The sequence below is a fragment of the Botrytis sinoallii genome (assembly GCF_014898435.1).
Source record: "Botrytis sinoallii strain Bc 23 chromosome Unknown BSIN_013, whole genome shotgun sequence".
NCBI classification, from domain to species: domain Eukaryota; kingdom Fungi; phylum Ascomycota; class Leotiomycetes; order Helotiales; family Sclerotiniaceae; genus Botrytis; species Botrytis sinoallii.
In genome coordinates, this window is record NW_024066040.1 from 1,087,368 (window position 1) to 1,108,038 (window position 20,671).

General features: G+C 43.4%; 8 protein-coding genes across 8 annotated transcripts; 3 read left to right on the forward strand and 5 right to left on the reverse strand.

Annotated features, from left to right (window-relative positions):
* Window positions 1-60: 60 nt before the first annotated feature.
* EAF02_007681 (uncharacterized protein) lies at window positions 61-1,540 on the reverse strand (the record flags this gene model as incomplete). Its single annotated transcript, XM_038903729.1, has 3 exons — window positions 61-972; window positions 1,020-1,399; window positions 1,456-1,540. 3 exons carry the CDS (start codon window positions 1,538-1,540, stop codon window positions 61-63), a joined length of 1,377 nt encoding a protein of 458 aa, XP_038756543.1.
* A 1,345-nt stretch (window positions 1,541-2,885) lies between these two features.
* Window positions 2,886-3,158, reverse strand: EAF02_007682 (uncharacterized protein; the record flags this gene model as incomplete). Its single annotated transcript, XM_038903730.1, has 2 exons — window positions 2,886-3,017; window positions 3,066-3,158. 2 exons carry the CDS (start codon window positions 3,156-3,158, stop codon window positions 2,886-2,888), a joined length of 225 nt encoding a protein of 74 aa, XP_038756544.1.
* A 390-nt stretch (window positions 3,159-3,548) lies between these two features.
* EAF02_007683 (uncharacterized protein) lies at window positions 3,549-3,802 on the reverse strand (the record flags this gene model as incomplete). The annotated part of the gene is made up of 2 exons (XM_038903731.1): window positions 3,549-3,757; window positions 3,784-3,802. The coding sequence occupies 2 exons, from the start codon at window positions 3,800-3,802 to the stop codon at window positions 3,549-3,551; spliced, it is 228 nt and encodes a 75-aa protein (XP_038756545.1).
* Window positions 3,803-6,577: 2,775 nt separating this feature from the next.
* Window positions 6,578-11,608, forward strand: EAF02_007684 (uncharacterized protein; the record flags this gene model as incomplete). The annotated part of the gene is made up of 5 exons (XM_038903732.1): window positions 6,578-6,601; window positions 6,710-6,844; window positions 6,914-10,319; window positions 10,369-11,108; window positions 11,159-11,608. The coding sequence occupies 5 exons, from the start codon at window positions 6,578-6,580 to the stop codon at window positions 11,606-11,608; spliced, it is 4,755 nt and encodes a 1,584-aa protein (XP_038756546.1).
* Window positions 11,609-15,309: 3,701 nt separating this feature from the next.
* EAF02_007685 (uncharacterized protein) lies at window positions 15,310-15,520 on the reverse strand (the record flags this gene model as incomplete). The annotated part of the gene is given in 2 exon segments (XM_038903733.1): window positions 15,310-15,500; window positions 15,514-15,520. The coding sequence occupies 2 exon segments, from the start codon at window positions 15,518-15,520 to the stop codon at window positions 15,310-15,312; spliced, it is 198 nt and encodes a 65-aa protein (XP_038756547.1).
* Window positions 15,521-16,290: 770 nt separating this feature from the next.
* EAF02_007686 (uncharacterized protein) lies at window positions 16,291-16,815 on the reverse strand (the record flags this gene model as incomplete). The annotated part of the gene is made up of 2 exons (XM_038903734.1): window positions 16,291-16,552; window positions 16,649-16,815. 2 exons carry the CDS (start codon window positions 16,813-16,815, stop codon window positions 16,291-16,293), a joined length of 429 nt encoding a protein of 142 aa, XP_038756548.1.
* A 558-nt stretch (window positions 16,816-17,373) lies between these two features.
* On the forward strand, window positions 17,374-18,665 carry EAF02_007687 (uncharacterized protein). The gene is made up of 3 exons (XM_038903735.1): window positions 17,374-17,540; window positions 17,588-18,556; window positions 18,607-18,665. The coding sequence occupies exons 1-2, from the start codon at window positions 17,479-17,481 to the stop codon at window positions 18,501-18,503; spliced, it is 978 nt and encodes a 325-aa protein (XP_038756549.1). The 5' UTR covers window positions 17,374-17,478; the 3' UTR covers window positions 18,504-18,556; window positions 18,607-18,665.
* A 384-nt stretch (window positions 18,666-19,049) lies between these two features.
* Window positions 19,050-19,742, forward strand: EAF02_007688 (uncharacterized protein; the record flags this gene model as incomplete). The annotated part of the gene is made up of 1 exon (XM_038903736.1): window positions 19,050-19,742. The coding sequence occupies one exon, from the start codon at window positions 19,050-19,052 to the stop codon at window positions 19,740-19,742; it is 693 nt and encodes a 230-aa protein (XP_038756550.1).
* Between the last annotated feature and the right edge of the window lie 929 nt (window positions 19,743-20,671).

The window sequence follows — 20,671 nt, forward strand, 5'->3', positions numbered from 1 at the left end:
GAATGTCCTTCATGAGTTCCTTCACTCTAGAATGTCTAAACCAAGTCCAATCCATCTCATTTACAAACCCAGAGCCCCCAACCAAACCGCCAAAATCGCACTACCCAACCACACAATATCAGTCTTCTTCCCTGGAATTCCCTCAGACGTCTTCGAACTCTGCACTACTCCCGCAACTGTACTATCAGCCAACGCTGGTATCGTTGTTGTTCCAGTCTGCGCCCCCAAGACACCCTCTGAAGTACTTGTACTAGCCCAATCCATAACCACCACGATTTTTCCTAATCCTCCTCCACTGATCGCAGATGTGGTTGCACTTCCTGCCATCGTCTCGTTTTGCACCATTGTTTCATCACCCGCCGTTATATAGAGGGAGGTTGTAGATGTAGTGCTTGATGCCTTGGAAACGGAAGAGGGTGTTTCGACTGGCGTCGAGGTAATTGTGTTTATGACGGCTGCGTTCACTGCCGAAATTGTTGTTTGGATGCTTGATAATATTGCCGATTTGGTACTTGTAGTAGTGGAGGTTTTAGTGATTGATCGAGTGAAATATGAGGTTGTAGTGTGAGTCGAAGTAGTGGACGATATTGTAGATGATGCGGGTATTGATGATTCAGCTGTCTCGCTGGTTGAACCAGCAACAATTTCGGTACCATAGTTCGCATTCATTATTGATGTGGTGGTGGTAGTAGCCGTGATTTCATTATAGGGGACAAAGGCGGTAGGAACACCTCGTCCAGCACCCAATTTACAATTCTCAAGGTTTGTTAGGGAGTCTGATTTATCTGATGCGGCATAATTGACCATCCAATCACGCAATTGTGTTGGCAATGTTGTTGAAAAAGCTCCCGGTGAGTTCCAACCGTGATCTGTATCTTCATCGGCAAGAAAGAACCCGGATGGATAAGGAGATATTTCATCACCGGATGAGCTTTTGATGTCTCTCGGGCGAGGGCATGCGTATGAACCATGCTTTGATGTCGGTGATTGCAGTTTGCATATATGACATCTGTATATACCCAAACAGGTGTTGGCGATTCATAGACTGTTCCATAAGGATCGGTGAAAGCGGTACCGTGAATGAAGGTTGTCTCGGCTCCGTAACCCCCCAAATCAGTCCCAATTATGGTTGTAGGAAGACCATTAATGGACGATCTCGTTATGGGTTTCGATGGGGCTGTAAAGTTTGTAGGAATGGTCTGAATACTCGTGATGGCTGTGTCGTCGTATTTGTATACGATGGTAGAGACAGTGGCTACAGTAATATTGATGCTTTCAGAATACCATAGAACTTGGCCGACTTGAAATGACGAGAGATAACAGCATTCGAGATTGGCTTCAAGAGTGGCGGTAGCTGCTTCGGAACTCGTTGATGTTTCATTGTATGAGATCGAGGCCGCTGCTTGACATCAGTTTTGATTCTTGAACAAAGAAGTAGTTTTATGAATGACATACTTCTCTGTGGGAGTTGCCTAATGCCATGTGCTTGTATTGCCCATAGTGATATTATCAACAGAGTGGTTCGGATTGTCATTTTCATGATGAGACCGAATAGAATCTCAGGCCCGAAGGATGAAGGGTAAAAAGGTCTCGAGCATGGCTAAAATACGGAGCAGATTTATGGTATTTAGGAGAGCAGAGACAGGGCTGAGTTCTAGGCCACCAACTTCATCTTGAGAGCAAGAGCGTCGGATCGACCCGCAATTTGGACTGTTGGCGCCTACAAACCTCATCAAGAAATTTACGAATCCGAATATCTGGCGCGTAGCGCCTCAGCCTTGGAGGAACATTGAAATGACTGGAGAATATAGACTTGGGAAATCTCTGTCCAAAATAGAGATTGCGAAAGGCTGATTTCTTAATCCCTATGTCAACTTTGATACGAGGGATACTTGGCACTCCCATCAGAGCTTCGTTTCTGAAATATGCCGGTTGCAAAATCTTCGAATATTTGATTTTGAGCACATGTTCATAAAGTTTTCAACGCTGTGAAACGTCTCTGACATTAAAAACAAATTGAGAATATAAGGAAGGCTGTAAAGTATATCTCTTTCAAGAGTTGTAAAGTCAAATTTTGGAAAGTTTGAAGATCACAATCAAAAGACACATCGACACTTCCACCTGCAAGGTGACTGATCTTGCAGGATTCTCCTAGGAAGAATCGATGATTTTCTCATGTGATATGAGTGGTGTCCGAGCAGGCTTTGAGAAAAATCTCAAAGATCAAATTATAATAGCACACTCAAATGGGGGGGGTGTAGCAATACAGCCTCTCAAAGTCTCAAACCATTCGTTGTCAAGTTCATGGATGGAAACGTTCTCGACCTTTGACAGCCCAGGCAGATTTACTTCAGGAGATGGCAAGACTGGTCCAAGTAGAGTGGGGTACACGCGTCTAGTAGTGTCGTGATAAAGAGATGAAGCGATGGAGTTTGGATGTGATCAGAGCATAAAAAAAAATGAAGTCGTCGGGATTCCATGCCTGTTTTACAGATGTGACCGCACGAAAATAGAGTGATCTACCCAAGTCCCTAATCCGAAACCAGCTAGCTCTTACCTTTAGACGCCCAAGAAATGCGGAGACGAATCTTGGTATAGATCACCCATCACTTCTTCCCTTGCGATCCTAGGTGACTTCCCGTGCTTTACCATAAAACTCTGATGATACCCCTGATAACTATATCGTATTTCGAAGAAATTCGTTCACGCTGCCCATGCATGGAAATATGTGTACAGAAATTGCCATCTCTTCTCTGGCTTCGTCATTCATCATTTCTTTCCAAACCTTAACGGTAAGGTCATCCGTGGCACCCAGTGTGATTTATACACATGACTTTTGAGTCGAGAGAGACACGTTGAACTCAATTGAAATGAGTTTATTGAAATTAATGAAACGAACCGAGACCGATACTGGGTGGGTATGAGCGAAAAGCTATTTTCAGTTGGAGGATCAGATCACCGTCGTCACCCGAGGCTAAATCATGGAGACTGTTAATATCACGGAATGCTCGGGTCGCCTTTGGTTCATTGCAGATATATTTGAGGTGTGATGGGCAGTTTCACACATAATTTTCTGGTGTCAATTCTCCTGATGAGACTGGTCGAGGTCCCATGGATGGTGCATAGCTTGGTTTCCAAAGTGTCATGGCGATGTACATAATTTTTATGAGAATTTATGAGCGTCTGTCTGGGTTTACATCAATAGGAGTTTGATTTTGAATCAAGCAGCGGTCGTGGTTCCCGATAAATGAATACTCAGGTACGACGGTACTGCTGATCCTGTCCCATTGATTATAGACGAGAAGAGATTTGGGGGGGTGAGCGGGGGGTCTGCGACTCTGTATTTGGTCACCAAAATTCTAGAACCACCCCTAAAAAAAAGGGTACTACTAATGCTGTGTCTGAAATATCGGTCAAGCTTGCAGATGGTGTATGCGGTGAATTGCATGATCGTTTGCCCGATGTCTTTTTCCTAGATTTTCGAAAAGGGTCGCAGAGGAAAATACAAGACGGAAAAGGAACGAGGACTGCAGGTATCCAAACGCGATTCAATCAACATTACCGGATCGACCAATTTCCCCGATAATGAAAGTTATGCCCCATAGCCTGGGAGCTGTTTTAGGATATGTGGTTCTCGTATGCAAGAGACACAACCATCGACCTGCGAGCTCCACCTTGAATGATATATTATCGGGAGACATGACCATTGCTTTCGGAGCGTTTGCGCATACCCGGTGGTAAGAATGGTCACTGGAGTCTGGCAATATTAGATAGAATAGCTACCCCTTTGTAAATCAGTCATGATGAAGATAGTTTGGGTTTCTGTATCGACACAGTCGACAGTCCCCGAGCGCAAGGGAGAAGATTTGCAGCTGGGCAGAATGGCCAAATGGTAGGTGAGAATGCAAGTCGGTTGTTGTTTTTGTTGTAGTTGTGGTTGCTGTTGTTGTTGCTATCGAAACATCGCTCTCGGTAACCAGTTGAATGTTGCCATGGAAGGCAGGGAAGTTCCTAGTCGCTGGACGGCTGTCATCATCAGCTGAGTTGGGATGAGGGGTAGATTGATGGCTGGAAACGGAGCTATTTTCACATTTATTCATGGATGTAGCTTCGGAAAATTAAGAGAGATCTGGGTAGTTTGGGAGGGAGGTATTGATGGTGAGATGGGATTCTGTTGTTTCCAAGTTTTGTGGATGTTTTTATTTGGATGGATTTGGATGGATTTGTATGTATTTATATGTATTTGTATGTATTTGTATGTATTTGTATGTATTTGTATGTAGGTATTTGTGTGTAGGTATCTGTATGTATTCGTATGTGTATATGTATGGATATGGATATGGATATGGTAACTATTGATATATCGATATATCGATAGATGTATACCGATATATTACCTACTGCGTAATAATAATAATTACCTTGATGCCGTCCACCATAGATATGTAGGTAAGATATACGATAGCGAAGACAACCTATGAGAGAGTCGTATGCATGAAATCATGATATGTATGTAGGTGTATCGGTATGTAGTATGTAGCATGTAGTATGTACGAAGGACTTGGTTGCATCATTCTTCTTACATCGTCCCCAATCCCTTGCACGTCCTTTTACCTACATGAATGATAAGCTGCGCATAGTGGAGAAGAGCGCCGTGCGTGCGGAAAGTGTCCCTTTTTCTCTTTGTTTACATTGAATGGATTCTTCACGATGCAGCCAACAACCAATGATTTCCATGTCGTGAATACCGTCTTTTGATATGTGAGACGACGGGGTGGATGGTTCATGAAGCAACATATAGTAGCGGGCTGGGTCGTGTGTGTATCTTTGCTCTTATTCGATATTATCCTCGTTGGACCTTCTGCAGGAACCCCGACAATCCACGGCGAACAAATGGCATTGTGCGATTTTCTCTTTCATAATTGTCGATGGATCACATACACATACTCGAATCTTCTACCTTGCTCCAAAGAGTCGAAAGGTCTCAAATGCATCCATGGATCGAATCCAATGGGGACGGATTTGGAACTTTGGCTATCAATTGGGGCGACAATTGAGTTTACGGAGCCAATCATCGGATGATGTCTGTAATTTCATTTGAATTCTAGTGCGGGGCGTGGAAGACTTCACTAGGATTAGGGGTTATTCAAGGTTTCTCACACTTCATACTAGGCATCAAGTAGTCAGGAAGTGGTCAGGAAGAGGTCGGTATTATATCTTACTTTACTTTTATATGGATGGTAGTCATATGGATGGTAGTCATATGTATGGTAGTCATACGCATGGTAGTAGGTAGGTAGTCATAGTCATAGTCATAGTCATAGTCATACTCATACTCATACTCACACTCATACTCACACTCATACTCACACTCATACTCACACTCATACTCACACTCATACTCACACTCATACTCACACTCATACTCACACTCATACTCATACTTATACTAGGAGATACTACAAGACTACAATCTACGACTAGGTAGAAAGGCTGAGGTAGCGATATCGAGGTCGTAGGTACGGAAGTAAGAAAGGAAAGAAAAGAAAAAAAGGGAGCACGGTTGCTAGAGCGACGCGTCTAAATATCCACCCCTACCACACATACCTATCTAGTAGGTACTCCAAGAAAAAAAAAAGTTACCCAACTCGGCACATTCAAGCATAATAATAATATAAATAATAATAATATTAACAATAATAACAATAATATACGATAATAATAAATAAATTCTTGTTTACTACCTAGGTACCTAGGTATATTTGTGATTATTATTCTGATATTGATTATCCGATTATTATTCGATTGCCCGATTCTTTCATTATTCTATTACAGGTAATAGAGTATACATCCATCCTATCCATCCCAATCCATCCCATTAAAACCACAAAAAGTCAGCCCCATACAATTTTATACTCTTTCGTCTTCTGTCTTCTGTCTTCTGTCTTCTCCTCTCCTCTCCTCTCCTCTCCTCTCCTCTTCTATCCTCTCTCTCTCTCTCTCCTACCAGTCAACCAGCCCAGTCCACCAGTCCAGTCAGCCAGTGATAACATAATCGGTCCCGGTACGACAATCATTTGTTGATACAACCCCCTTCAACTCCCTCGCCCCAACCCAAACAAACATCATCCAATTACTTGCCTCCCTTTCTTCTAATTTATTCTTCTTTGCTGTACCTGTACGTGCAAACTATCTTCCTCAAGATTCTTCATTTTCCGCGTCAATAACGACCACCGCTTTCTCCTTTTTTTAATATTGAAGCTCCTTTTTTTTTAATCTCCCATTAAATCAAACAGTACAGTATTCAAGGCGGGAGTGAATCTCTCCTTCGTAACCCCAATTCAACAAATCAACTTACCTATACATTCGTTCCTTGAACCACTATAAATCCATCTACCAGCTACGCGCATTCCTCGCGTCTGATAACGAAAAGGCCTGCTTGCTTTTTTATCAACATTGTCATTTGTCCAAAATCCCACATTCCACAAATATACATCTGGCTACTGCAAGGTGATTATCCTTCTCCACAACGACACATTCGGGGTTTTTTGGGGGTGGAAGTTGGTAACTTGATAAGATGTCTTCTTCGTCTTCGCAACCGGTAAGCGCACACATCGATAGATAAATTTAGATGAGAGAGCGCGTGGAGGGTCATGCGGTGGTAATGGTTCTTGCAAGACAAACATGAAATCTAATATTTATAATGCAGGTTCCTCCGCTGAGGATTCAAAAAGGTTCCATATCATCTGGATCACCAGTCAAAACTTCTACACCGCGACCACTTTCAGAGCTAGCTCCAACAGCTCAAAGGCGGAATTCTCCAAGTTATAAGCAAGCCACAAAGGTAAGAATTCCATGTGTCGATTTTCAGCATTTCTCTCGCTCGGAGATTTAAAAGCTAATTCTGACGTAGAAGATGAGTCTCAATCTCAATGGAGATTCGTCTCCATTCCAGTCCTCCCCGTTCACTTCCGCCGAAGGCTCCTCTCCACATCTCTTCTGGCAAAACCGTGATCCAGGCACACCAAATCGAGTCGGCACGGAAAATGCGTTCAAAGATTCCTCGATATCCCCAACAAGAAAATCATCCATCGAACGTTTACAGCGCGCGTCGCGTGTGAAGAACAGCACCATGTACGCAAGGGAGCAGAAACTCGAATACGACCCCATGTCAATACCCGTTGTTGAGAGACCGTTGGCGAAGAACATACAAGGCAATGCTTATGGAGGAAAAGGTCTGGAAGGGTTTAGATCGGAGCATAGTCGACCATATAACCACATGAAGACGGATAGTAAAAGCAGTATTTCACTGGCCAGTCCGCCGCCTCTGAGCCCGAACAGAGAGCCCTTGAAGGTAGCAGCAGCAGCAACAAACGGTCTACGATCACCCAGCAAAGATCAAATTTCTCCTACGAAGTCCTCCATGGCAACTAGTCGATTTACTGGCAAGGCACTTTACGATCCAGAGCACAATACCTTTGGCGATGAAGATTCGGGTGATGAGAGAGAACGAGAGCTTCCGCCTGGACGAAGTTTACACAGACATGCGAAGAGTGTTACTTTTGATGTAGCTCCTCCGCAGATCAACGAGTACGAATTAGCTACACCTGATATATCATCTATTGGAACAGGTTCTCGGGAGAATAGTTATGATTCCGAGGAGGATGACGAAGAGGATCTCTACTACCATGACAACGGGCTTGAGCAAGACGATAGCTTCGATGCTTCTCTTGAGGATATTGAAAAGACACCAGTTGTTGGACCGGATGACTGGAGACATCCCAGCCCGAGAAATAGCTATGGTCAAGGTTCTGCTTACTTCGATGATCCATTTGACGGTCCAGATGGTAGTCCAAGGCCTGATGCTCGTCCTCCATCCTCGGCGGGGCGTCCTAACGGGACACGCAACGATTCGTTAAACTCAAATGGCGAACATCGACCACTACCACCTCTACCCGGTATGGCTGCCAATGACCGAAGGGGTTCGGCGTCCTCGGGTATTGAGCGTGGAGCAACGAGTTCACCCAGAAACCTGCCTACGCCACCTCCTCCCACCTCTATCAGCAAAGCAGATCTTCAAGGAATGAACGGAAACAAGCTGACTTTGGAGGAGAGATTGCATTTGATGATGATTCAGGACGATGATAGGCCAAAGTCTTCTGAAGGTAGACCAAAATCTGCCGAGAGAGATGAGCAACGAGAACGTCGCATGCGTCGTGCAGGAGCACGTAAGAGTCAGACACCTGAACGAGAGGCCCAACCCATCAAAATCCATGAAGATAAAGAAGACCGAGAAGATCATGAAGATGAAGATGCATTGGATGATCTTCCAGGATTGGGTTCGTATCAATTACCACCTCGCATCTCACGAGAATCAATTTTGAGAAAGGTCAATGGCCAGGAACCATTTACTCGGGAGTCAGATTACAACTTGGATTCGCCTCTACCTAGCTCAAGTCCCGAACGTCCAAGCACCGCTGAAATGGCACATATTGACCCCGACACTCCCATTCCATCTACGGAGGATTCTTTTGTCGAATCGGCGGACGAGGATGACGAGGATGACGAGGATGATGAGGATGATGAGGATGACGAAAACAGCATCTTGATCAAATCTGAGGCTGGAGACGAGGAAGGAGTTGACATGTATAATCTTCCTGACATGTATCAGCGCACCGAATCCGGAATGGAGAGTCATCAGACTGAGAGTGAAGTTGGGACGGTGGATGATTCTGAATTGGAGAGCCATTATTCCGATGAAACATCATCCGAAATGCCACTGCATGAAAGCCCACAATTCCAATCGAATAGCGTTCCAGAAGAGGATGGTCCACCAACTCCAAGAAACATCAGTCCTTCTAGTATCTCATCGGATCCGGCAAAGGAGAACAGAAGAATATCCCTGCCCGAGTTTTCAGGACTTCTCGCCGATAACACAGACTTGAGTCTGAGTCTGAGATCGTACATGACACCATCCCCTGAACCTCAAAACGAAAAGGAGAGAAAGGTCTCTCAGATGTCAGAGGCACATGAACATCTCCAAGGATCCAAAACACCAGAGGCGGACGATGAAGCTGCGCACCAGGCACCAATCAATGAGCGTAAAGCAAGTGTGGCGGAAACTGAACCAGAGACAGAAACAGAGACAGAGACTGAGGGAGAGACCGAGGCAGAGACCGAGGATGATACTCCAGAGCCACAGCAGATTATTTCCGAGCCTCAAGAGGAACCTGCTCCCATGTCGCCACTCAAGAAAATGGTTTCACGTCCAGAATATGATGGATCTGAATGGGGACCACAAGAAGATGATGATGAGGAGGAGATGTCAGAGTCAGATTCAGTGATTCATCATCCAGTTGATGAGCCAATTGACCATCCATTCAGAGCATCTTTGGACCAACCATTTAGATCGTCGATTGATCAGCCATTCCAACACCCATTCATCAATCCTCCTAAGATCTCTCCTACACCACCACCACCCTCGGATTCTCCTGGGATTCCCGAAACAGTAGCTACTATCAAAGCCCGCAGCGGGTCCAAACTCAAGACAAGGCCATCCGTAACACCTTCTGACCTAGCAGCCATGCGTGAAGCTCGGCGTCAAGTCAGTGGTGCTGGTCCTGTCGTTCCCCCAATCCCCCAGCGACACCGCAATCGCCCTTCATTAAATGGAGAGCAAGACCCCGAGGATGAGGATAATGATAACGATGATGATAATGATGCGGAGAGGGGTACCATACAGCGAGCTCCCAGCTTCAAAAAGCGAAGTCTCACACTAGACATCGGCGGTGATCTTGGACTAAACTTGGAGTCAGATTTCGACCGGGTCATTGAATCTTCAAAGGTAGCATATGATTTAACTTCTCCTCACCCGACTTTCCTTACTGGTGGACCTGGACAAGCGTCCGAATTGTACAACTTAACCGAAAAGGATGATCATGCTAACAGGAGTCCACGACAGCGAGGATATTTGATGCGACAAAATACCAAAGTAGTTGTTGCTAGCAGCGACGAAAGAGAGCCACGGAATACCAAATCGGTCGAAAACTCACCTACCAAACCAGACAATCGACCACAGTCTTGGGTCGTTGAACCATGGAACGGCTCTCGCAGAAGCAGCGCTCGACCTTCCAGTCCACGCAAGAAGCCTCCAACCGGACCAGTCCCTCCAATGCCGGGTCATGAAAGTAATGCCACTGGCTTAGGTATCGTAACAGAAGGTCAAGTCGCAGAGCCTGCATCTGATGAAGCTAGTGAGCGAGGGAGGTTGTTCGTGAAAGTCATTGGAGTGAAGGACTTGGACCTCCCCTTACCCAAAAGTAGGTCTTCACTCAATCATTACCTTTTGACACACTAACATGAGAATAGATGAACGATCATGGTTCAGCCTGACTTTGGACAATGGTGTGCACTGTGTCACTACAGCATGGTTAGAGTTGGGACGAAATGCTCCTATTGGACAAGAGTTCGAACTTGTTGTGCCCAATGAGCTTGAGTTTCAATTAACATTGAATGCAAAACTTGAGAAGCCACCACCACCAAAGCGCGCCCAAACTTCTCCGATCAAGGCTTCAAAACCTTCAAAACCTTCGACTTTTAGCCGAGTATTTGCTTCACCAAAGAAGAGAAAGGAACTTGAGATGAGGCAAAAGGAAGAAGAACAACGCATTGCACAACAAAAACAACAAGACGCTCAAGCATTGAAGAAATCATCACAGCCAACTGCGTGGGATCTCCTCTCACCGCTTGCTGCCGCAGATGGTAGCTTTGGTAGATCTTATGTTTGCTTAAAGGATCATGAGACTCGCTGCTTCGGAAGACCTTATAATGTCGATGTGGCTGCTTTCAATGAATGGGCTACTGAAGAGGTCAGTCAATCATCGAGTGTCATGAGCAAACGTAGCGTTCCTCCTCCAGTTCGAAAGCGCGCTCCCTATACCATTGGAAAGCTACAACTACAGCTCCTTTTCGTGCCAAAACCAAAGGGCGCAGGTGATGATGACATGCCCAAGAGTATGAATGCTTGCATCCGCGAGATGAAGGAAGCCGAACTCGAGGTTGCTCGACAATTTGAGGGCCACCTGAGTCAACAAGGTGGTGACTGTCCTGTAAGTTTTCACATACCCACGTAATCTGATCATTACTAACACACTTCAAGTTCTGGCGTCGTCGTTTCTTCAGATTATCAGGAAGCAAACTCACGGCCTACCACGAGTCGACCAGGCAACCTCGTGTCACTATCAATCTTGCAAACGCCAATAGACTGATTGATGATCGCAGAGCATTAACACAAAAAGAGACTACTGCCAAATCTGGTAAACGTCGCAAGTCTGGTTTTGCTGAAGATGAGGAAGGTTACATGTTTGTTGAAGAGGGTTTCCGTATTCGATTCAACAATGGCGAAGTCATTGATTTCTATGCAGACTCACCAGCCGACAAAGAGGCATGGATGTCTGTTCTCGACCCTTGTGTAGGAAAAGAACGTGCAGGTGGTAAAGGTGGTTGGTGTGAGATGGTCCTCAAACGGGAAGAACATATAATGAGGAAAGCTTCCGGAGCTTCGGGCAAGGGCCGATCACATTCGAGAGTCAAGAGCACCATTTTTTGATCTCTCTTCTTCGCGTTTACTCCGTCGGTTTACGTCGCCTTAACAACAACTGAAAGGGGTCTTCCTTTTCTTGTATTACTTTCTGCCCGGGCGGCCTTCATTCTATTTCGGCAAAACATTGTTTCTTCTCGTGCGAGTTCGGCTAGAAGTAGATAAAAAGTTTCGTCAACATTATTGACAGTCACAGGCACCATTTTTGTTTTATACGTCATCTTTTGATATGGAAGCGAGCGGGTTCATGGTTAGGGTGGGGGAAGTGGGAGCATAATTCTTGACTTTTTTGTCTCATTTGCGTTTTCACAACTGCTTTTGTAAGATTTCTGGTTTGAGTAGTCTTAGCTAGTTTTTTCTTTTGGCATGCTAAGGCAACAAACTTATTGTTTTGTTTTAAGGATTAGGTTATCTTTGTTTTTCTACCGTTGTTTACCTCTCCTTTTGATTGGTTGGTTTGCAGTTTGGGTTTCCTTTCTTTGGGAATTGGATTGGAATGGGGGGTTTAAGGGGATTGTGGAGGAGAATGAATTTGAGAGGGGGGGGGTGAAGACGCGTGGGGAGGAGATCAGATGAGATGGTGTGGGAGAAGGAAGATTGTCATTGGAACTTGGTGACAAGAAGAAGCTTGATTCGATTTCAGTAATGATTCGTGATGGATGTGATGAGGAGATGAAATACACGTATACGTATGAAGGGAGGGAAAGAGAAGTTTCATGAGTTTGATTGGGAGGTGTGAGGAGAAGGTGTAGTGAGGGAGTAGTGTGTGAGTGAGGAATGGGAAATGGAAATGAGAAAATGAAAAAGAATATTCAATTTATATTTTATGATTTCTCTTTGTGATGATGTGATGATGTGATCTGATGTGATTGATGTGAACTGATCTGATGTGATGTGTGAGTAGGTAGGTAGGTACTCATTTCGGTCAGTGGAGATGGTGTGTGTATATTTGTATTCGTATTCATATTATATACATATACATACCTAGGTAGGTATAGTATACATATCTAATCAGCAAGCAGTACGATAGAAGCAGAATCTTTTCCCTTTCTCCCGAGTGAGTGAGCGAGTCTCTCTTCCAAGTCTCTCTTCCAAGTCTCTCTTCCAAGTCTCTCTTCCAAGTCTCTCTTCCAAGTCTCCCATAGAAATACCTACCTACCTCATAGAATTCTTAAATATCGATTGACCTATTCACTTCATCCACTTCACTTCATTCACTTTATTTACTTCTCCTCTCAAAATCATGATCTAGTATATATATAATAAGGTTTGCATATATATATATATATATCATCCGACCGGCTGGCTATCTTCTATACATTCATGTATGTATGTATGTATGTATGTATGTATGTATGTATGTATGTATGTATGTATGTATGTATGTATGTATGTATGTATGTATGTATGTATCCTATGTATTTTAGTAATCTAGAGATGGATTCTAGTTTACTATAGATGTATGTATTTTAGTTTATTATATATATACTCTGATTTACTATAATATATTAAGTAAGTAACTAAATAAGTAATTAAGTAACTAAGTAAGTAACTAAGTAATTAATAAGTATTAAATAAGTAATTAAATAAGTAATTAAATAAGTAATTAAATAAGTAATTAAATAAGTAATTAAATAAGTAATTAATAATAAATAAGTAAATAAATAAGTAAATGATCCAGAGAGATCATTTATATTTATATTTATATATTCGAAAGATCTGGTATATATTATGATGTGGAAAAAAAATGAAAGAGAAGAGGGAAAAGAGAAGGGAAGAGGAAAAAGATAAGGGGAGTGGGGAAGAGGGAAAAGAGAAGAGGGAAAAGAGAAGAGAAGAGAAGAGAAGAGGAAAGAGGAGTGGAAGTAGAAGTGGAAGAAGAAAGTAGGTAGGTAGAGCAAGAAATTGAATAGCTAGATTTTCAGAGGTTTATCAAGTTAGTATCATGCATTTATGTAGTTTACCGAAAATCATCTACCGGTATTGTGAACTTGAACACTTTGGATGTAATCCGTAGTTATATTGGCATTAATAGTCAATCAATCATTCAACTACGAGTAGTTTTGCCAAACAAGTACTCTGAAAGAATATTTGAAATCTTGATATTCTATAAAGAATGTAGAAGGAAGTGAAGCTGTGATTCTCTGATACCTAGTATATAAAGTAGCGCTCTACTCCTAAGACAATCTAAGAGTGATTTTCCCGCTGAATTGGCAATCGTAGATCTCCCTCTCCGCCAAATCCATGAATGCCGCGTCCCCGAGAAGTCTACCAATCAAAGGAAACGCCATCCAAGAAGTTCACGTGAATCTCTGACTTCACCTCTATAATCTGGCAAAACAAGATAATCGTATGAATAGTTATGTTGCTCTCGCACATGTCTCCGCAAATTTCCTAGGTGCAAAAACCCATTTTCATGATTTTCTCGGTGAAAATAGCAACTTCGTTCTGGACAGAAATACCACACTTTAGATTCGCAGCTTTGGCCTTTATGTGATGACAGACTCCTCTGAGAGTAGAATCGCAAGCCACAGTATTCGCATTTATACGTTTCAAAATGGATCGCTTTGGGAAGAAAGGTTGGAAGCCAATTGTTGATCAGTGTTAAAGCAAAAGCTGATTGTTTGATTAAAATTAGACTGAACAGCTGGCTGTTGTTGATCGAGGGTAGGTCGTGCGATAGGTTGGTGAGAGGGATTGATTCGGAAAGCTGGTTGTTGATGGTATGTGGGTGAGAAAGTTGATTGCTGATTGAAACTCAATTGAGAAATTGATGGCCGGTTCAGACTGGGTTGGAAAGCTGGTTGTTGATCAAAGGCCGTTTGAAAAGCCGGGTATTGATTAGTGATATTTTGGATACCTGATCGTTGATCGAGAGTAATTTGGAAAGCTGGTTGGAGAGTAGGTTGTGAGATAGGTTGTTGATGAAGATCGATTGAAAGATTGGTTTGTTGGTGGGAGTTCAAGTTAGAAAAAGATTGTCATTTGGGCTAGATTGGAAAGCTGGTTGTTGATTAAAGGGTAATTGGAATGCTGAGTGTTGGTTGGTGGTACTTTGGACAGCTGATTGTTCATCGAGAATAGTTTGGAAAGCTGGTTGTTGATTAGGCGAAATTTGAGAAGCTGGTGTGTGAATGATCCCTTCCAAAAATTGTGATGGTGTACCAGTTGAAGGCCTGGTCTGGGGAAGATGTTTGGTACGAAGGATGAACTTTACTATTCCAGGAACTGGTTTCATCGGCTGGGATGGCAAATGTGAGGAAATTCGCGGAACCTATAGAAATAATGATAATTAGCTGATTGTGATGAGTATCAGGCTGGGTGGATAGGTCAAGAATTTTGGAAGTAGCTGAAGCGAGGAACGAAATATGGAAAACACACATCGTATCGGCATGAGATTCCAAAGTGGTTTTCAGGCGAAGACTTTAGACAATACAAACATGTAAGAAGTTCTCCTTGCTCGGTAATCTTAGGGACGATGGTCCACATCGTTTCGAAAGAAGTATTGAATCCCCTCTTGCAATACGGACATAAAAAACGTTTCGCTCCCGTAGAAATTGGTGTGTAGATTTTTCTGGATCTTGCTTCTATTATTTCCTCCGTGAATTGTAATTTCTCTCTGATGGAAGGGACTTCACAATGAGGGCATTTAAGAACCTCCTCTTGTTCCATATCAACAGGGGCAATACGTGACATCGATTTGCGAGTGTTTATATAACTCTTTGTGCAATACGGATAGGTATAAACGTTTCACTTGCTCGGTATCGACATAAATTATAATCTTCATTCGGCGGATTTTTTGTGGAAGGCGAATTTGGGGTATCCGGCATCTCGTCATTATTCGACAGAGGTACTTCCGAGAAAACATCATTATATAGTTCTCCAAGCGTTGCTTGCTCATCTATAGTTCCCACCAGTCATGATGAGATCCTTGTCAGTGGTAATGGAAATGTCGATGCCCTCCGATGAGCTATTGGCTTGCAACAAACAGTTGCGACCAATTGCTCTTTAACGAACGATTTGTTCGGATTATAAATGTTTAGTGTGCTAATACAATATGCTATTAGTCTATCCAAGAAATAAACGCAGTCAAGTTCAAATGGGAAAAATTCGAGAGAAGTAATAAGCTTGATGTTTTGTTGCAGGATGACTTAGCTGGAAGTTTTAGGATGAATATGACTTGGTAACTATTGCGCCTGCCACGTTTTCCTTACAGAATTGAAATAGGAAACGACGAGATTGATCTAGCATTCGCCACAATGAGAGCTTCAAATATGAAGAAACTCATCTGGGCATTGCATGTCTCGAATTCACAAATATGCCTTCTCTAGTTTGACCATTTTGAAAAAGAGATTGTATTTGGTCGCGGCGGGCCACTTTTTGAAGAAAGTAAGTGAAGGTAGATAATGGGATCATGTTTTGAAGTCGACCTGTGATTGAATTCGAGTATCAAAGAATACGGTGATATCTTCAGAGTGCCAGATCTAACCTGGCTTTCCTTCCACTGTTTCCCAAGACATTAGATGTACCAATTCTTAGATTATTAGATCTGTCTGAATCACGAAACTCGCGACGCTTCTTACCCAAATCACACTATCACAAACGCAATATAAGTCGGGAAAGTCACCTTTTGTAAGAGACTGTTTATCTCCAAGCCTATCTTGCATCCTTGTAGTCTTCCCATCTCATGATTAGATGGGACGATCCACCTCTCCCCAACACCAGTCCTCACCGGACCAACCTTCGTTTCCTTTCCTCCACTCTCCTACATCATCGACTTCCTCTTTTCCAACCTTCAACCCATTATAGATGTGAGGAAAGAATCCCGCTTTTCCCTCTGTATCCCAACACCCGCCTATTTCTTCGGGTTGCTTTCCCACTGCATTCTCCCATTTGATGTATGGAGCCACTTGCTCATACTTGATGCGGAGAATGTAGACGTGGGATTCTTTTCTAATTGAGCGTTAATTAGGGGCAATGACACGGAGAAGATGCCAAGATACGCTGGAAAGAATGTAGAAATCGAAGGAAGACGGTGCAAGAACATACGAGAAAAATGCATTCAAAGTTCTTAGTAATTGCTTCGAGGTAGAGCAGTGAACAAATCCGTCTCTCTTATCGAGATCAGAGACTGGAAGGACTTCTGGAAGTGATGAAGTAGGTTTCGCATCAGAAGGAATGATTTTGTAGATATAAGTTGGATATGTTGAAGCCATTTTTACGTTTGTTGCACGAGATGGATTATTGTTTCCTGTCGAAATGGATCTCTATGTGAAAATATAGATATATAGCGTTGATTATGAGAGTCTCTTGCTGTTCAGTGAAAGAGACAGATGAACCTGTGATGTGTGATGCGAGAGTGAGTGGAAGTGATGTGATGAATACCTGGAACAAGTAAACGAGCAGGGAAAACTTCGGTATAATAAACGATCCTTTCAAGTCTTTCTCTCTACTTCTTTTTGTAGATGATATATCAAATGTTTCAATGACCAACGCTTTGATAAGACAAAGGAGGAATTATGTCAAGCATTTCCAGAATTTCAGCAGCAATAAAAACAAATCGAAGTTTAGACATTATTCCAAACAAAAGCATACATTCAGAAACAAAATCATGGCGACACTCCCGGTGAGCTTTGTAGTAGGTAGTCGATGTCAATCGATCAATGTGATGTCGACGCATAGACCAATCAGAGCAGGGATAAAAGCTATGATGGATTTATCTCCATTCACACGTGACCATCTCACCGCTCTCGCTGGCAGAATTCGTCTTGCCCCGAAAAAAAGTTGATGGAAAATATTCGTGCTGTGAGGAAAAGAAAAAGAGAGTTTAGTCTTCAAGAACACGAAATAACTTCAACTTCCCAAAATCATCAATCACCATGTCGTCAGACGAAATCGTTTGGCAGGTTATTAACCAACAATTTTGTTCTTTCAAGCTCAAGTAAGTCGATTATATCCATAGCTCTTTCCATCTACTAATGATATCAGGACTACGAAGGATCAAACTTTTTGTCGCAACGAATACAATGTTACTGGTCTCTGTAATCGACAATCATGTCCTCTCGCAAACTCCCGATATGCTACTATTCGCGCAAATCCTCAAACCGGTACACTTTACCTTTACATGAAAACAATTGAAAGAGCACACATGCCATCGAAATTATGGGAGCGCGTAAAGCTATCTTCCAACTATGCCAATGCATTGGTACAAATCGACGACAAATTGAAGTACTGGCCTAACTTCCTCATTCATAAGTGCAAGCAGAGACTCACAAGATTGACGCAAGTCGGTGTTCGCATGAGAAGATTGGCCAAAGAGGAAGATAGATTGGGCGAAAAACTTGTTCCAAAAATGGCGCCTAAGGTCAGAAGAAGAGAAGAAACCAGAGAAAGAAAGGCAATGGCAGCTGCTAAGGTCGAGAGAGCGATTGAAAGAGAATTGATTGAAAGATTGAGGAGTGGTGCTTATGGTGATCAACCATTGAACGTCAGCGAATCTATTTGGAAGAAGGTTTTGAAAGGTCTGGAGAGACAAGGAGAAGGAACTAGAGATGAGGATATGGATGAAGGGATCGAAGAGGATGAATTTGAGGAAGAAGGAGAATATGAAGATGAAGAGGGCGTTGGCGACGTGGAGTACGTTAGTGACTTGGGAGAAGATGAAGAGGATTTGGAAGATATCGAGGATTGGCTTGGAAGTGATGATGAGGAAGCTACCGGTGAAGATGATAGCGAAGATAGTGAGAGTGACAGCAGCGAGGATGATAAGGCCAAGAAGAATGCTACCGGCGCAAAGAGAAAGAGAGCACCAGTTTCCAAAACCAAGCCAAAGAAGAGAATCTCGAAGATGGAAGTCGAATACGAACAAGAGCTCGAAGGACCACAACGAGAATTGGCTTTCTAATCTGGGAATGCATGGACTTTCATTATACCTGGGGTTGGGCGTTCTTTATAGGTGTTGGTGCTCTTGGTCCCTCAAAAATAGCTGTTAATTTATAGTACTGTAGACAGCTTTCTTACTTGGCTATGTATATCAAAGCAAGCGAAATTCAAGAACAATTTCTGGAAGAAAGAACCAAATGAATTATTGACTGATTAATTTATTGTGATTAATTCCATATCAATTTTAATACCGGTACCATCAGTGGCTCTTTCATCGGCCTCCTTATTAGTCTCATCCTTTGGCGTGGTGGGGTCAGATCTCTATCTTGCAGCGAAACCTGGGAAGTTTCAACTTAATACTTCCTCTCCATAAATTCATAACTTCATAACTAATTTGCGACACCATTCTACAAAACACCATAAATTCAAGACCAGCCAATACTTTCAAAAACGATAACAACAAATTCTTTGAATTTATTGTCGGTGAATCACCGCATACCAACCAAGTTCAATTGCGACACACAGCCTTAGCCATCGCTGGTCCAACAACGGTCCTTAAATCAACACAATGTACTCCTCCTATCTCAACTCTATTACCTCCAAAGTAACCTCGATCCGACAAAACATATTTCAAGGCGAAGCCGACGGCGATACAGAAGATGACACCTATCTCTGCCGCGTAATGCGCACCTATTATCTCCAAGAAAAGAAACAAAATCTGCCAGCGTGGCTTCCCCCCGATCCACGTGGTCCAGCACCTGCTCCTGTCGTCCAACCAATGTATACCCAACCCGTCGGTTCGACATATGGTCAAGCGCCTCCTACACCAGGCGGCTCACAAGGATTAAACAGTCTCTTCGGCGGCGCGACAGGAAGAACAAATGCGCCTTCGCCACCACCAGGGAGTTTGCGCGCCGCGAGAGGAACAGCCGGTCCGGCTCGCACTCAGAGTCCATTCGCGAGTCAGCAGGGTGCAGGCGCAACGGGTAGTTTATCTGCGCGAGACAGATTGAAGATGGGGAGATCGAAGGGCAGCGCGATGAATACTAATGCGAGTGCGTCGGGTGGTGATGCGAGCTATGATTCGGGAGGAGAGAAACCGTTTATGGCGGCAACGAGCCCGTGGGCTTCGAATGAGGCGGAGTTTGGTGGTGGGGGATATGAACCTCCGGCACCGAGGAGGGGGATGGGATTACCCAGTGGAGGACCTGGAGCGGGAAGGAGACCGGGTTTACCTAGTGGACCTAGATCGGGGAGATGATTGGAAGGGAAAGGGGAAGGGGAGATGTGTATTTTGGGGGCTGACTGTGAATATCTGACGCTGGCCGTGGTCGTGGGATTTTGATGCATGGCGTGGAGTCTTAGATGGTATGGTGTTAAGGAATGGTCATATTTTATCTAGTGGTGGTGTATGGAGTTAATACTTTAATCTAGCATGATATGGTTGGAGCAGTGGAGCAATGATATTTTGAAATAATAAATTAATCCCTCTGGTTCTGCATGCCCATGTCATGCACTTGTTTTTACACCCTCTCTCTTCTCTACCCTTTCGCCTCAGATGGCTTCACTATAAATACACGTAACCCATCCATCTATCCTTTTCTCTTCAAATCGCTAAGTAGAGTTTGCAACAGAGAAAAGGGGTGACGCTATTCCAAAACTCAGAACGCGCCGCAAGTGCTCCCTCTAAATACCTGATCTCTCAGATTTCTGGAATATTCAGCAAAAATACACCATCATTGTCAATCCACTATCGCGATTCAATTCTCATCACTGCCATTTCTATCTATCCGAACATCCCATAATACACCTTCATGAATAACAGTGAGAGGCGTAAACCGACAAAATATATTGGAACTATCACTCCAACTCGCATTGTCTATTACACTTGCTCCAACTCCAACAGCCATTCAAGAGCGGAGCCCAAAAGGGACATCATATCACATCCTCGCTCTCCATTCCTGTATATTTATCACGAAAGCTATCACTTCACATTATCGAACCCAACAAGCAGCACCACGCCTTATATACCCACCCGCAAGTATCCAAACTCTGCCATGCACACCACATACTCACAAACACCAGAGTATATAAGTGAATCCCCTCCCCCCCCCCAATCTTTTCCCCACCCCTCTCCCTCCGCAAAACCGAGCTGGAAAACCCATGAATATCAGTATATAACAATTCCAC

What these genes read in the sequence shown, in the direction of transcription:
- EAF02_007687 (XM_038903735.1), top strand. Translation starts at nt 17,479, where the DNA reads ATGTCGTCAGACGAAATCGTTTGGCAGGTTATTAACCAACAATTTTGT. An exon ending in TTTTGTTCTTTCAAGCTCAA is followed by an intron (nt 17,541 to 17,587) that starts GTAAGTCGATTA and finishes TAATGATATCAG; the next exon opens with GACTACGAAGGATCAAACTT.